A 16,901-nucleotide genomic window follows, 5' to 3' on the forward strand; every position below is an offset into this window, starting at 1 on the left:
ACAGACCGAGAAAGACATGAAAGAGGGAAACAGTGGCAGGATATAGGCTTGACTCTGATAAACGAAGACGCCTTCTCAAGGAGTGGACGACTGATACATCTCTCTGTGATGGGGCTCTCCTCTTCTCTTCTCCTCTCCTCTTCTTCTCTCCTCTGTCTGGAATGAAACCGGCATCGCTTGGCCACAGTCATCTACACTTATATTTTACATGTCATCTGCGGGTAACGCACAAAGTATCACTCCCCCCCCCCCCCCCCAACAATTTCCCATGGGGGGGGTTGTGTAAAGATGGGGGCTATTTTGTTAAGGCATATCAGTGGAGGATGGAGATGGACTGTTGTTTGGCAGAGGGTGATGGGAGTAGTGATTATGAAGAACTGACCACTGGTCAGTTTGCTGACACACAGACACACTAGCGTTGGTTACACTAGTCACTGGGATTGTCCTCGATCTTGCTTAGGTGTAGTTGACGATGCTGTAGCTACAGTATGTTCACTGTTAGTACACTGGTCATCATAGGTCATTTTGTAGCTTTGCCATCAAATGGTCAACCTGCCTGGTAAAATAATAGTTAAATCAAATAAAAACCGAAATGACAATGAGAAATAAATGATTGATGAGTTTATTGTTGCGTGTGTGAAGCAAACCTGGGTCAGATTCTTTCAAATACCTTGTTCTCTGATTTACATTTAGTTCGGTACAATGGAACCAAGCACACCTGCCTAGAAAATATTTGACCCAGGTTTGGTGTGTGTGTGTGTGTGTGTGTGTGTGTGTGTGGGTGTGTGTGTGTGTGTGTGTGTGTGTGTGTGTGTGTGTGTGTGTGTGTGTGTGTGTGTGTGTGTGTGTGTGTGTGTGTGTGTGTGTGTGTGTGTGTGTGCCTGTTCCTCTCCAAATCCTTTTCTCTGGATAGATTATGCATGTCTGAATCCTCTGAGCTGCTCTCAGCCTTAAACAATGCCATTTCTAACACCATTCCCATTGCCTTGGCAACTCCATAGCAACCTGTGGTCTGCCAGGGCATGGTGTGGATCAATTAGCACCATCTGACGTCTCACCACTTCTTGTCGCCCATTTGAATATCTTGATATTCTGTCTTGTTTTTTTTTCTGAAGAAATGAATTTGTGTGTTTATTTTTTTAACAAATATGCGCGCTTGATTATTTTTCATATCAAGTTAATGGAGTATTTATATATCTATATTTTTTTTAATGTTATGCTCTGTCTGCTAGTACGTCAACTTTGCCAGTGCCCTGCAGAAGTTGATTTAAAAAGGAATAAAGAAAAAATAGAGCGACAACATGTCCCTGGCCAATAGAATGAATGGACATTAAAAAGAAAGGAGGACCGAGGCATAAAAATGCCTTTATTTGTATGACATGTTCAATGGAACAAACATTCTAAATCTGAAGTGTTTTGACTGCATGACTGTCAGGGAGTACAAAGACATGATAGTACAATGTTTTCTTTTGAACAAAACATTTTCCCATCAACCCTGATTGAAGACACCGAGGGCGGGGTTACAGAATAGTCAATAGTCATTGGACGACACCTAGTATCTTTTTTCTACAAGAATGAATGGTCATTGGTCCTAATAACTAAAATGTCCACTGACGTCATACAGCTTTGCCATTAACGCTGCTCCATATCTCTGTGTTTTTCCCAGGTATCGTGTCCAAGTCGTTCGAGTGTCGTCTGAAGGGCCAGGGAGCCACATTCGTGGAGGTTGACACAGGGTTTGACGGGGCCTTCCCGGTGAGGAGGGTGGGCTCTATGGAGGGGCTGGAGGGCCAGGAGGGTGTCCAGCAGGTGATCATCATCCAGGGTTACGGCGGTGGGGAGATGGCCTTCGACCAGGCCCTGGAAGAGTCAGCCGCTGCCACCCTGCGGGACCTGGCCATGGCGGGCCAGGTGGCTGAGGTGCTCCACATCACCGAGGACGGCCAGGTCATCTCCTCGGGGAGGGAGGTGTCTGCAGGCGGGGCCCATCACCTGGCCGGAGGCACCACCCAGTACGTCCTGCTGGAGTCCGGCGGGTCTGCAGCCGTAGGTGGAGGGGCGACGCACCACCACATGGTGTCGGAGTCATCCACGGCTCTGGATGCCCTCCTCAGTGCCGTCAGCGAGATGGGCCAGCAGGAAGAGGACAGCCAAGAGGTCATGACCCAGGAAGTTGTGTCAGAGGTCGTGGAGGAAGAGGAGGAGATGGAGGTGAAGATGGAGGAGGAGGTGTGGGAGGAGCAGCAGGTGCAGGATGAGCAGGTGGTCCAGGATGTTCTGCAGTTTGCAGCCAGCCATCTGATGAAGGAGGGGCTGACACAGGTGATCGTCAACGATGAAGGGACCCACTACATCGTGACGGAGCTGGATGACAACACCCTCCAGGTGGAGGGGACCATGTACACCCAGCACCAGGAAGGGGAGGACGACCAGCAGAGCGAGGGAGTTTCAGAGGGCCAGGCTGGGGAGAGGATGGTCTACTACCTGGATGGAGCTCCACACAATGTGGTTCTGGAGAAGGTGGAGGTGGACTAGTCAGTGACTGTGGCGAGAATCTCAATTGGATTTCCTTGATTTCTCGAGTCCTTGGATAAGGAGTAATAGGGGAGTGACCTCTGTCTGATCTTTTCATCCATTGGGTTGGAGAAGGAGGTGAGGGGAGAGGATGCAATAAATCAAGGAAATACAATTGAGACTTTCCCTGTGTGAAGACCAAATGTCCAGCTTAAAGCCCCTAAGAGTCTTCCTCTTTGTCTCTTTCATTGAAAATGTAATGTTTATTTTGTATTTTTTACATAGCTTTATCTCCATTTTGCAACGATGAACTCAGGATAACATTCACATCTATGGAGTTATAGTGAGGTTCAAAGGCTTTGGTGCTAACATTATTTAACATTTGCATAATTTTATGGCCAATGCCAGAATTACCACTTGTTTTTGGAGTCATGACTGGAAGACTGGAAATACATAGGCTATTTTCAAAAATAATACATTTAAGATTACATAATGGGAAATGTTCCCGTTACCTAGAAAGACTTACAATCTTTAAGTTACATGGTTTGGTTTTATTGAAAGTTGGAGAATAATAGCAGCTTTATTTTTCAGTTTGATATGGTTTTACTAAAAGGAAATTTGAACCCAAAAACAATATTTTGGTATTTGTTTAATTAGTCCATTGTTGGTTTTGCATGTCAGCAATCCATTTTCAACATATATAATTTTCTAAATACAGAAATACCAGCGGTATGATGCAAAAGGCAGCATCATTTTGCATCATACCAGCCCGTATTTCTATGTTTTGAAAGTTATATATCTTGAAAACTTGTTTGCTGATATGCAAAACATTTCTGTACTATATCAACAATGGACTACTGAAACAAATACCAAAATATTGTTTTTGGGTGGAGTTTTCCTTTAAGTAGTGAATTAGTTTGCAAATTGTAAGTTAAATAATTATTTTTTGTTTGTTTATTTAAAAAGGTACACTAAAAGGTCAGTTTTGATAACAGACCTATTAATACCTTGCTGAATCTAGGACCAATAGCATTTTTGACATCGAAAATATCCAGGCTGCTGATTGGTCTAAATCCAGGGACAGTCCACTGATTGGCTTTTTTTTCCAGCTATTGCTCAATATGGTCAGGATGCTGATTGGTCTGAATCCAGGGGCAGTCCACCTGTTTTTCAGGATGTTCTGAAAATGTCACAGCGCTGACATTGTTTTGCATCATTAATAAGTTCTCTCATAGTGAGTGTCCTTTGACCGACAAATAGACCAAATGAATTGGATTGTCACAGAAACATGCTTTGACAGAATAGCGTGAAGAGATGACACAACATTTAGTGAGTTTCTGATAATCATAATTCAATTAACGTTGATAAGTATTTTTCTCCATTGGTTTCACTGCTCTCGGTTATTGCAAATATATGTTTCTGTAAATGAAATTGTAATGAGACTTGCGTTTGACTAATGACAATAAAGCTCAGTCTCCATTTTGGAGGGTTGCTATTTCACCTCAAGTTTTCTATGACGGGGATACAATCTCCTATTCACATCAACCACATGAACCTACATGCATCAACTGACATAGGAGCTTTGACCAAGTGCGTTTCCAATCACCATCATCATGATCATCACCGTTGTCATTATCACCGTCATTACCGTCATCGTGATCACCATCATCCTAATCATAAATCCGCCTCTCCCTCGGTCAGCCCCCCTGTTCTCTCCCTCCATTGTGTTGAACGCACACATTCTTTTTCCCTACAGTATTCAAGAGCTGGGAGAGGGAATCAATATTCACTTAGGGCCGTAGTACAGCCTGGGTCTCTGATTGAGTGAGTGGGAGCCAAGAATGACGGCTATGAACACAATGACGAAGACTGGCTTTCACACAGGGGCCATCAGGAGATCATCCGTTTAATGTAACACAGCCAGGTGTGTGTGTGTGTGTGTGTGTGTGTGTGTCAGCGAGAGAGAGAGAGAGAGAGAGAGAGAGAGAGAGAGAGAGTTGTGGGCTGGCTGAGGGGAGTGGATTACAGCTGGATTGAGTGAGTGAGGTGAGCAGAAGAGCAGCAGCAGAGAACCCCCACCCCCCATAACCACTGTCGGAAGGTGAGCATGTCATTTCACATGGCATACTGTATCTCTCTGCTACACAGAACTATAGCAGCCCTGCCTCAGATAAAACGTGCAATCCTAGCTGTCTCCTTTCACGCTTTCTCCTCCCAGTTAACACACAGTTAACACAATGATATGGCGTGAATCGCCACGGTGTGTGGGTTTCTACGTGTGTATCGCTGTGCGCGCGTGGTGTGTACGTGTAATATGCTTGGGTATGTGCATGCGCGCGGCGTGTGTCTCGCTCTCTCCACCCTGTGCGGCTTCCTAATCAGAGACGGGTGGCTCATTATTAGCTACAGCAGGCCGTGCGTGTGACATGGAAGAGGGAGAAATTAGCAGCTGTCACCGGGTGATGAGTTCATTTCCTGACAGGCCCGGTTCGCCTGAGTCCGTCGGAGACGACAGGCAGACGGCTGATGGAAACCTGCCGCTGCAGCTTAATTGGCGAGCCAGAAAAGGGCAGAGGGCCGGTGGAGGGGAAGGGGGGTGGAGGGGCGACTCTGCTCCCTCTCCTTCCATCACTCTGTGGGGGCAGACGGGAGAGCGAGAGGAGAGGGACGGGGTTGGGATCTCTCTGAGTATGATAAATATGGCAATTCTGTTTAGTTCACCGTCTATAGAAAACATATCAGCCCGTGGATCATTTTCTTAATGTCTCTGCTATTCGTTTTGCCGCCCCTTTGGCAGTATCAGTATTCTCGCTGATACTGATACACTCTGTTTGTGTGTTGTGTCCTGGGGACAGCATGCAGGTACAATTCTATTAAAGGGACCTGTTTGTTTCGTGGTCTACTTTCTAGGTGATGTGGTCTTGTTCCTGGAACGTGAAGGCAGTTGAAGAGATGTATGGTCAATTCTATATTTTCTATTCATCGTTTGTGTCAATGCTCTAACAGAACTGTAGTGTCTTGACTATGTGAAAGCTTATGTAATGTGGCAGCAGCAGATCGGGAGTGGGTCATCTCTTTAAGGAATGATTGGGGCCTTCCATCTCTCTCTCTCTCTCCCCCGTATCCCTGTCTTTGTTCACTCTAATCCAGCGCTAGCATCCCCCCCCCCCCCCTCCTGCCATAGACTCACTGCCACACCTACCTCAGCGCCTGACAAACATTGACAGCCCCACTCCATTCCCCCACAGAACCCCCCCCCCCCCCCCCCGAACACACACACACACACAAGCACACACGCACCCCTGAAAACACTTCAGGCCCACAGACATGTGGGCTCTCAACACTTCATTAAGAGAAGCAGTGATTGAAAAATGATCCGATTAGCTCACTATGAAGAGCGGGGTGACCGAAATAACTGTCATTTCATGAATGAGAAACAACTGTAAGTGCTTTTAATTAGACACACAACACAGAGGAATAGAGAGAGAGAGAGAGAGAGAGAGAGAGCATTTCCCCTCCTTCCCCAGCATGAGATGTTTAAAAAAGGGGGAAAAAATACAGCTTTATGAAAACTTTGTTGAAGTAAAAGAGTGGCAAAACCTCCTTTAAAAAAAATGTTTTTCCATTTAGATTTACAATATTTAATATAGATCTCTAGAGAGAGAATTTTTTTTACATGTTTTACATCTCTCCGCTTAAATTATGTAATTTCACATTCTCAGTTTTCATTTGCTGCTGCTGCCATTTAGAGAGAAAGATACACACTTAAAGACATCATGCTACCCCTGAAACAGAACACATTCACTGTCAGAGAGAGCTAACACTGTATTCTCTTTCAAAAGCTATTGGGATATTCTTTCACCATATGGAGGATAATTGAGGTTACTACTATTGTACTTTAAACTAACAAAAATGAATGGTTAGGACATTTCTCGTTCGTTCAAGGTTCTCTATGCATCCCTATTCCCTACACATTATAAGGCCCTACATAATCATAACGGGTATGTGGTCCTGTGTGGTTCAGTTGGTAGAGCGTAGGGCTTTCAACACTAGGATTATGGATTCGATTCCCAATATGTAAAATATGTAATCTTATGATTATAAATTGCTTTGGATGAAAACATCTCAATGGTATATAATAAATGTTTAGAGGGTTCACTCAAAGACATAACTCCCCTCGTGCTGAAAAAATAAATGTGTAGATTCATGAATACAACAGTACAATGTTGGGTGTATAAAACAAAAATATTGTCAGCTGTTTTTCAATTGAAATAAGCTTTCTCGCAACACAATAATTATTGATTTTCATTTTTTTTCTAGATGTCTAGTTTTTAAAATGTCTCTTGCTCTTCTTTCTAAATGTTTGCAGTACACTAGAATGGATGCTGCTCTTCCATGAGTGAACCGAGACTCATCAAACCCTACTACATTCCCCTCCCAATCGGTCCCTCTCACGTCTTCTGCACTCCCCTCCTTATGTGGGACATGAGACGGGGGGTGGGGAGAGGACATGAGACGGGGGGGTGGGGAGAGGACATGAGACGGGGGGTGGGGAGAGGACATGAGACGGGGGGTGGGGAGAGGACATGAGACGAGGGAGGTTGGGGAGAGGACATGAGACGGGGGCTGGGGAGAGGACATGAGACGGGGGCTGGGGAGAGGACATGAGACGAGGGGGGTTGGGGCGAGGACATGAGACGAGGGGGGTTGGGGCGAGGACATGAGACGAGGGGGTGGGGAGAGGACATGAGACGGGGGTGGGGAGAGGACATGAGACGGGGGGGTGGGGAGAGGACATGAGACGAGGGGGGGTGGGGAGAGGACATGAGACGGGGGGTGGGGAGAGGACATGAGACGAGAGGGGGTGGGGAGAGGACATGAGACGAGGGGGGGTGGGGAGAGGACATGAGACGGGGGGTGGGGAGAGGACATGAGACGAGAGGGGGTGGGGAGAGGACATGAGACGAGGGGGGTTGGGGAGAGGACATGAGACGAGGGGGGTTGGGGAGAGGACATGAGACGGGGGTGGGGAGAGGACATGAGATGAGGGGGGGTGGGGAGAGGACAAGAGACGGGGGGTGGGGAGAGGACATGAGACGAGGGGGGGTGGGGAGAGGACATGAGACGGGGTGGGGAGAGGACATGAGACGAGGGGGGGTGGGGAGAGGACATGAGACGGGGGTGGGGAGAGGACATGAGACGGGGGTGGGGAGAGGACATGAGACGGGGGGGTGGGGAGAGGGCATGAGACGGGGGGGTGGGGAGAGGACATGAGACGGGGGGGTGGGGAGAGGACATGAGACGGGGGTGGGGAGAGGACATGAGGCACACGAGGCTCCCAGTTCCACCCAGTGAGCAAAATTTGTTGTCTTTTCAACCAAAAAAAAAAAAACATATTTCAAAGTCTTGTGCTCCCAGTCCCCACATCTCCCTGAGTGAGCTCATTTAGAAGGTAGACTTTTAGTTTTGTTGACATTGGATTAGATCTGATATGACTGACTGTGACTTTATACCTGACCTGTGCCTAAACTGTTGACTCTCCAGCAATGGGTGGTGTTTGTGTCATTCAGATACACACTAGTTCCCTCATTCCCAAAGATTTGTTTTTTTTTATACCCTAAATCTGCCTGTTGGTTTGGCCTTTAAAATATAAATGTAATTAAAAAAGGAATATGTTATTATGTTTTTTTTAAAATTGATCTTAAACATATCTGATCTGGTTATAAATCCATTGGCTCTGTCTAAGGCTGAAGTTTTGTGTAAGACTTAAATAATTGCAGACGTTTCATCCCCAGCTGTCCTCTTTAAACGGCACAGTGAATTGAGCTCAGATTTGTGAAGTGTAGCCCTTAGTGGCCCCTGGTGGCCCCTGCCTTGCTGTAACAAGCGTGGGGGGCCCCTGTGGTAAGTGTTCTCAGGGGACCTCGTCTCTGATCTAGCTCTCCCTGGGGCCCAGTTAATTTCAGCTGCACTGAGAGTCTCTCGATATTCACCACTGCTCTCCTCCTCCTCCCCTCCTTCTTCCCACTCCTATTCATCCTCATAAAACTCTGCACTGTCCTCAAAAAGGTGTACTGCCATGTGGAATCAGCTGGTCTCATTACAGGCAGGTAGAGCGAGCGGTGATCGGAGTCAGTGACAGAGATGAGGCGCAGAGACGCCAAGCATGTATAGGCCCAGGGAAGGAGGGAGCTCCCGCCAACCTGCCTCTACCCCCACCTCCCTCTCACCCTTCCCCTCCAGCCCCCTCATTCCTGCCCTGCGGCTCAGCTGAGGGAGGGGGGGGGGGCACAGATCATGCCGGGCGGCTCCACAGGAGTGATAAGAGCGAATAAGCTGTCAGCGTCGGCGTTGGATGGGCCTTATTGTTCATATTTAGATGGAGGAACAATGGCGGTGTGTCAGGCGCCCATAGTTCATAATCTGCTGATGCTGACCAAGTGTCAGTGTGATCCATGAGCGTTGTGGCTCCTGAATCCTTAAGCAATCCCCCGTAGGAATGTCATGGGGGAGAGTACAAATGGGACAGCGTCTGCCGGACTATAGATGTAGAAGAAGGGAGGGAACGTGGGGTGAAAAGAAAAGAAAAAGAGACATATTTAAAAATGTAAAAAAAGAGAGAGAAAATAAAAGGGAGTGTAGGGATGAAAGGACCTTTCCTGATGATGGAGAGAAGTTTCCCATGTTTTTTCAAATTTAAAGCTTTTAATTGTGAGTGTGGGGGGGAGCGCGCGAGAGGGGGGGGGGGGGGGGTTGCTTCAGAGAAAGGCAAGAGCAGACACCTGCGTGGAGAGAGAGATGGATGGGAGAGATGGCGAGAGTGAGATGAAGAGGCAGGCAGAGAAAAGAGGAGAACGAGGGACAGATTGCGAGGGGCCCTTGGCTGTAGTGCTCACAGCTGCAGGTGAGGGAGAGGAGAATGGGTGTCAGATTAGAGAGGGGGCCCTCAAGAGATCCTCACCCCACAATGAGAGCCTGATTCAGGGCAGAGACACTCTGAGAGACAGGGAGACCACTGGAGCTCACGCAGCTATTAACCTGAAGAACCACACCACTCTCACTGCGAAGTAATTGCACCCTCTCTAAACTGTTTCAATACTAAACTGGCTGACAACACTCACGTGAGTGGATGCACACGCCCGTGTCACATGTTTGTTGGCGTTTTTAAATGTGTCACATGGAAAATGCCCCCTCCAGGCTCTCTTCATTTACTGTCAAAACCATTAGACATGCAGGGGCGAGGAAAAGAAGAGATGGTATCAGTTACGCATGAGCTACAATAATCAGCCCCTGTCCCTGTGTGTGTGTGTGTGTGTGTGTGTGTGTGTGTGTGTGTGTGTGTGTGTCAGTGTGTGTGTGTCAGTATGTGTGTGTATCTCAGTATGTGTGTGTATATACAGTATGAGGGAGAAAGATGTGTGTTTGCGTGTGTTTGAATGTAATATACACGATACATATAATAAAACCATAGGCAAACAGGAATAAACTTTGTCAGCTTTTTTGCAAATTCTTTAAACAATGAATGATCTCTTAGGAGTCATAATTGTAAAATGTGCTATGCTAGTGGCTCCATACATTTTTAGATGACATGGTTGTAAGAGAGGCCCCATGTCATGCCATCCTGATTACCCACATGGATCCTGAACTGCCCATCCACCACCCCTCTGTGTCCCATGTCAGTCCCCTCGCATTTCCCCCCTCTCCCCCCACCGAGGCCTGGTGGTGGTGTGTGTGGCAGGCCAGCTTAGGCACGTCATGTGATCTCATCCTTTTGTTGATACTTATTGAACTGATTAAAAACAAATCCCATGATAGCAACCACTTTTACTGTCATTAATATTTATTCAATTTCTTAAAGGGAAAGTGTTTCCTTACTAGGATATGAGCAATGGATCACCACCCCTTGTCTCACTAGGGCTGCGTCGCAAATGGCGCCTAATTCCCTTTATAGTGGTGTATTTTTGACCATGGCACAAAGTAGTGCACTATAAAGGGAATAGGGTTCCATTTGGGAATTGGCTTAGATCTTTACCCATCAGGCTCTGGGCTCGCAGTTGTTGCATTTGCCCTGTGTTCCGCGGGCCGCAGTGTTCCACGGCTCTGTTCAGTGTCAAGTGCAGTGGGTCGACGTCCAAGACAAACACAACAGTCTGCCAGAGTCTCCCTGCTCGCTGACAGCCACGGGAAAGGGGCATCGCTCCGAGTTAAGCCAGTCCTCCGCTCGCCGCTCCGCCTCGCTCCCCAAGGCCACGGCTCTGCCCTGTAATCAGTTTTTGTATCTCGTTACAACCCCCCTACACACAAACACACCCCACCTTCTACCCCGACGCGGACCCACCACCTAAGCACCGTCCACCCCCCCACGGCCCACTCCTACCCTTCAAGTTAGGGCTATTGACAAACATATAGACCCCGATAATACAGCTGGTGTTTTCCAGGCTTATGTGCCTGTCTTTGTATTTACTTCCTTTAGGATTCTGTCAAGTTCTTCAGCTACATCACAATGCTCTCCTTTGTCTCCATATTTCTAAAGAGAATCCACACCCCCACTGTGGCATCGCATCGGTAAATGGTAAATTTGTAAATATCGGCCTAGAAACACACAACCTGTTCAACCTTCACCAAATGACGTTACAAGAGTACATTTTCAACAATGATGTCAGTGTCACCTCGCACTTCGCGGGGGCCTTGATAACGGAAGTATGATTGAAGCAAGGCCGTGTGTTAAATGCGAAGACACGTCAAACGTAAAAGGGACACTTTATCTAACGCGCAGGCAAAAAATAGAAAGAAGAGAAAATGGAGAGGGACTCAAATCTGTCGCTGAATACGTCTGAGCTATACAACAGGAGACTTATGCAGAAGCCGCCACACACAGGAAACTGATGGAAGGACCAGATCCATTTCGGGGGATGTTACATTCTGGATCGTACTGTAACTGATCTTGCTCCGCTAACGTACAGCAATATAAAAATAAGTATTGGCACAGTCTTTATACTCCCTAATGGTGGATGATGGCAACACGTAGGAACCATTGCTTCAACCCTCAGAGACAGAGAGAAGGTCTTGCCTCAGCCGGGCGTGGCTGGTAGCCGAGTCCTCAGGCATCAGTGTGTGTGATTGTCATCAGTGTGTGGGCCCTGGAGAGATCCTAGTGGAAAAACATCCAGTGACCTTAGCCTTGTGTGGTAGGCAGCTGCTCTGGGGGTCAGGTGTACGGTGTACATTTTAGGACACCCTCAGGGCTGACAATTGACTCAAGAAAGGATGAGGCTTAAAGCTTACGTACATTTCAGTCCTGCATCCTAAAACGTACATCGTACACGTGGAGGGCTCTGACTCCAGGACATAGCAACGCATGCATCAGACTACAAACCCCTAGTCCTCCTCTTTCAGGTCACTATAGAGACCACACCAAGGAGATGAGCTAGGGCCTAGTTAAGTCATACGTTTAATTCAGTTATAAATGATGTTCGCTACACGCGTCTTCCACGTAAACATTTCTAGGGCTCTATGAAGAATTGAATTGTCAATCAAAAGTATTCTCCACACCGATAGGATTGGTCTGAGCAATGACCTGCACAGAATCACTGAGCTACAAATCACCTCATCAAAGTGCTGAAGCTCAGAGAATCTGACAGCGCCATGCTCAGGCCTATCCTTTCCGGACGTGAGGAGGGCCTTCTCTCTCCTTTTTAGAACACAAACAAACTCCTCCATACTCCTGCCAAGTCACCCAGAACAACGTCAGCAGAGAGATACAGTACTTTTAATTGACAATTCAATTATGTATAGAACCATCGAAATGTTTACTTGAAAGAAGCATGCAGCGAACATCATTTATTACTTAATTGAGTTGAGTGTGTGAATGAAGAGTGACAAGACGTGTATTTGCAGAGTGCTACAGGTACGTGCTACTACTAAGTTGGGCTCTGTCAAGGTGAGTCTCACAATGCTTATATATGCCAGAGCTGGGCCCCACATATCCAAGCTCTTTCTATTTGTGAGGAACGCACCTGTGAAGAATTTTTGGGGGAGAGATGTCATGGCTGGCTCGCAACGTGTAGCTTACATATGCAACACACAAAGGCACACCCACGCACGCACACACAAATAAAGACACACACAGTCGATTAGTGTGCTAAAAGCAACTTGTACTCAAGCTGAAAAACATGTCTGTTAGAAATCACTCAATCCTGACAAGAAGTATATTCACATTACCTGAGCAATTAGCGTGTTGTTGTGTCTACGCCCATGTAATATACCTGTAGGCTTTAGAACGACTTAACAATGTAATTGTTTATCTTGTGTAGGTTGCACATAGGAGGAATGATATTGCTGGATTGTGAACTATACATTACAGAGGACATTGGGGGTCACACCGAAGCATCATACATAGGCTGCACTGCTAACCCAACCATTTCCTCATTATAGGTTGTGCCCTGACCCTTGACCTTGGTCTAACCTTGTGAAACACAAAGGGGACTTCAGAACACAACACACTTTAATTAATAACACTTTAAAAAGTAGTATTTTATTATTTTATTTATTTTAGGGGGAAGATCAGCTTTAATATTACAGATAGATTGTGGCTTCCATCAATGTAATTGTCTGCAACATTCCCAATTCCCCATATATATACTGCTCAAAAAAATAAAGGGAACACTTAAACAACACATCCTAGATCTGAATGAAATAAATAATCTTATTAAATACTTTTTTCTTTACTTTTTTCTTTACAAAATCCCACAAAAATAATCAATGGAAATCCAATTTATCAACCCATGGAGGTCTGGATTTGGAGTCACACTCAAAATTAAAGTGGAAAACCACACTACAGGCTGATCCAACTTTGATGTAATGTCCTTAAAACAAGTCAAAATGAGGCTCAGTAGTGTGTGTTGCCTCCACGTGCCTGTATGACCTCCCTACAACGCCTGGGCATGCTCCTGATGAGGTGGTGGATGGTCTCCTGAGGGATCTCCTCCCAGACCTGGACTAAAGCATCCGCCAACTCCTGGACAGTCTGTGGTGCAACGTGGCGTTGGTGGATGGAGCGAGACATGATGTCCCAGATGTGCTCAATTGGATTCAGGTCTGGGGAACGGGCGGGCCAGTCCATAGCATCAATGCCTTCCTCTTGCAGGAACTGCTGACACACTCCAGCCACATGACGTCTAGCATTGTCTTGCATTAGGAGGAACCCAGGGCCAACCGCACCAGCATATGGTCTCACAAGGGGTCTGAGGATCTCATCTCGGTACCTAATGGCAGTCAGGCTACCTCTGGCGAGCACATGGAGGGCTGTGCGGCCCCCCAAAGAAATGTCACCCCACACCATGACTGACCCACTGCCAAACCGGTCATGCTGGAGGATGTTGCAGGCAGCAGAACGTTCTCCACGGCGTCTCCAGACTCTGTCACGTCTGTCACATGTGCTCAGTGTGAACCTGCTTTTATCTGTGAAGAGCACAGGGCGCCAGTGGCGAATTTGCCAGTCTTGGTGTTCTCTGGCAAATGCCAAACGTCCTGCACGGTGTTGGGCTGTAAGCACAACCCCCATCTGTGGACGTCGGGCCCTCATACCACCCTCATGGAGTCTGTTTCTGACCGTTTGAGCAGACACATGCACATTTGTGGCCTGCTGGAGGTCATTTTGCAGGGCTCTGGCAGAGCTCCTCCTGCTCCTCCTTGTACAAAGGCGGAGGTAGCGGTCCTGCTGCTGGGTTGTTGCCCTCCTACGGCCTCCTCCACATCTCCTGATGTACTGGCATGTCTCCTGGTAGCGCCTCCATGCTCTGGACACTACGCTGACAGACACAGCAAACCTTCTTGCCACAGCTCGCATTGATGTGCCATCCTGGATGAGCTGCACTACCTGAGCCACTTGTGTGGGTTGTAGACTCCGTCTCATGCTACCACTAGAATGAAAGCACCGCCAGCATTCAAAAGTGACCAAAACATCAGCCAGGAGGCATAGGAACTGAGAAGTGGTCTGTGGTCCCCACCTGCAGAACCACTCCTTTATTGGGGGTGTCTTGCTAATTGCCTATAATTTCCACCTGTTGTCTATTCCATTTGCACAACAGCATGTGAAATTTATTGTCAATCAGTGTTGCTTCCTAAGTGGACAGTTTGATTTCACAGAAGTGTGATTGACTTGGAGTTACATTGTGTTGTTTAAGTGTTCCCTTTATTTTTTTGAGCAGTGTATATATATTTAATATATTTTCCTGTATTATTTTCCCGTAACCCTACCACCCCTCCCGTAATTGGAGTAAACTAATGGACAGCCACACTTAGGCTTCTCCTTCCAGCTTATACATGCTATATACATTTTATGACAACAGTATATTTTACAACAGTTATCTTTTGTTTGTTTTTAGTCCCATCCTTCAGCTACTCTAAACCCCTCCCATCTATCTATGAAGACCATCCAGTTTTGATTTTTATTTGCCATATATTTTTAACTGTGCTGTTTCACAAAGGTTCTGAACCTATATACATTTTACGGACACAGTATATTTTACATTAGTTATCTAGTCCCACCCTTCAGCTCCACTCATCTACACTATATATACTAAATTTTGTGTGGACACCCTTTCAAATTAGTGGATTTGACTATTTCAGCCACACCCATTGCTGACAGGTGAATAAAATCGAGCACACAGCCATGCAATCTCCATAGACAAACATTGGCAGTAGAATGGCCTTACTGAAGAGCTCAGTGACTTTCAACGTGGCAGCTGCCCCGGCCAACTGTAAGTGCTGTTGTTGTAAAGTGGAAACGTCTAGGAGCAACAACGACTCAGCCGCACAAGCTCACTTAACAGGACCGCCGAGTGCTGAAGGGCATTGCGGGTAAAAACCGTCTGTCTTCGTTGCAGCACTCCAAACTGCCTCTGGAAGCACAAGAACTGTTCGTCGGGAGATTCATGAAATGGGTTTCCATGAATGCCAGAGTCTGGATTTAGTGAATGCCAGGAGAACGCTACCTGCCTGATTGCATAATACCAACAGTAGTTTGGAGGTGGAGGAATAATGGTCTGGGGCTGTTTTTCATGGTTCGGGCTAGGCCCCTTAGTTCCAGTGAAGGGAAATCTTAACGCTACAGCATACAATGACATTCTAGACAATTCTGTGCTTCCAACTTTGTGGCAACAGTTTGGGGAAGGCCCTTTCCTGTATTAGCATGGCAATGCCCCTGTGCACAAAGCGAGGTCCATACAGAAATGGTTTTCGAGATCGGTGCGGAAAAACTTGACTGGCTTGCACAGAGCCCTGACCTCAACCCATCGAACACCTTTGGGATGACTTGGAACGCTGACTGCGAGCCAGGCCTAATCGCCCAACATCAGTGCCCGACCTCACTAATGATCGTGGCTGAATGGAAGCAAGTCCCTGCAGCAATGCTCCAACATGTAGAGGAACGCCTTCCCAGAAGGGTGGAGGCTGTTATAGCAGCAAAGGTGGGACCCTCCATATTAAGGCCCATGATTTTGGAATACAATAAATGTATCGCTAGCCACTTTAAACAATGCCACTTTATATAATGTTTACATACCCTACATTACTCAACTCATATGTATATACTGTACTCTATACCATCTACTGCATCTTGCCTATGCCGTTCGGCCATCGCTCATCCATATATTTATATGTACATATTCTTATTCATTCCTTTACACTTGTGTGTATAAGGTAGTTGTTGTGAAATTGTTAGATTACTTGTTAGATATTACTGCATGGTCGGAACTAGAAGTACAAGCATTTTGCTACACTCGTATTAACATCTGCTAACCATGTGTATGTGACAAATACAATTTGATTTGATTGGAGCAGGTGTCCACATACTTTTGGTCATGTACTGTATCTCTGAACACCATCCAGTTATGATTTCTATTTGCCTTATAGCTGTGATGTTTCACAAAAGTTCTGAAACGTTCTATTCTCATAGTTTCTACAGATTGTAAATGAAAGAAACATTTTTGCTAAGAGTATTATTATGTTATTGATCAATTGACTATGACTTTTTAAATCACCCAGCAGTGCTATTTGCAGAGTCAGCTCCAGGTAAATGTTGCAATTCTTCAGCCATTCCTGAACCTGCGTCCAAAATAGACAGTACCAAAACAAATGATCTAATGATTCTGTCTCTTCACAGCAAAATCTGCACAGCTGGGATGGTTGTATCCCCTATATATATAACTTTCTATTGGTTGCAAGAATTTATAATCATTTAAACTGAAAACTAAAATAATTTTAATCCAGCGTTGTTTTGTGTATCAGTTGTGCCATGGAATCGGTACATCGAAAATCTCCTCAACTATTTTGCAATCTATATGGCACAGCTGTACATTTTTTGGTCCTTAAATGAAACTGGTATT

At 46.2% G+C, this 16,901-nt stretch overlaps 1 protein-coding gene across 2 annotated transcripts in view; it reads left to right on the forward strand.

Moving 5' to 3' along the window:
• Window positions 1-3,998, forward strand: part of LOC106583495 (zinc finger protein 407) — a 176,074-nt gene extending 172,076 nt beyond the window's left edge. For both annotated transcript variants that reach the window (XM_014167742.3, XM_014167750.3), the window contains exon 9: window positions 1,667-3,998. In XM_014167742.3, coding sequence (XP_014023217.3) covers window positions 1,667-2,535 — 869 coding nt within the window. In that variant the 3' untranslated portion in view covers window positions 2,536-3,998. The remainder of the gene's footprint in view (window positions 1-1,666) is intronic.
• Window positions 3,999-16,901: the final 12,903 nt, after the last annotated feature.

The sequence above is a fragment of the Salmo salar genome, chromosome 02, assembly GCF_965601325.2.
Source record: "Salmo salar chromosome 02, fSalSal1, whole genome shotgun sequence".
NCBI classification, from domain to species: Eukaryota; Metazoa; Chordata; class Actinopteri; order Salmoniformes; family Salmonidae; genus Salmo; species Salmo salar.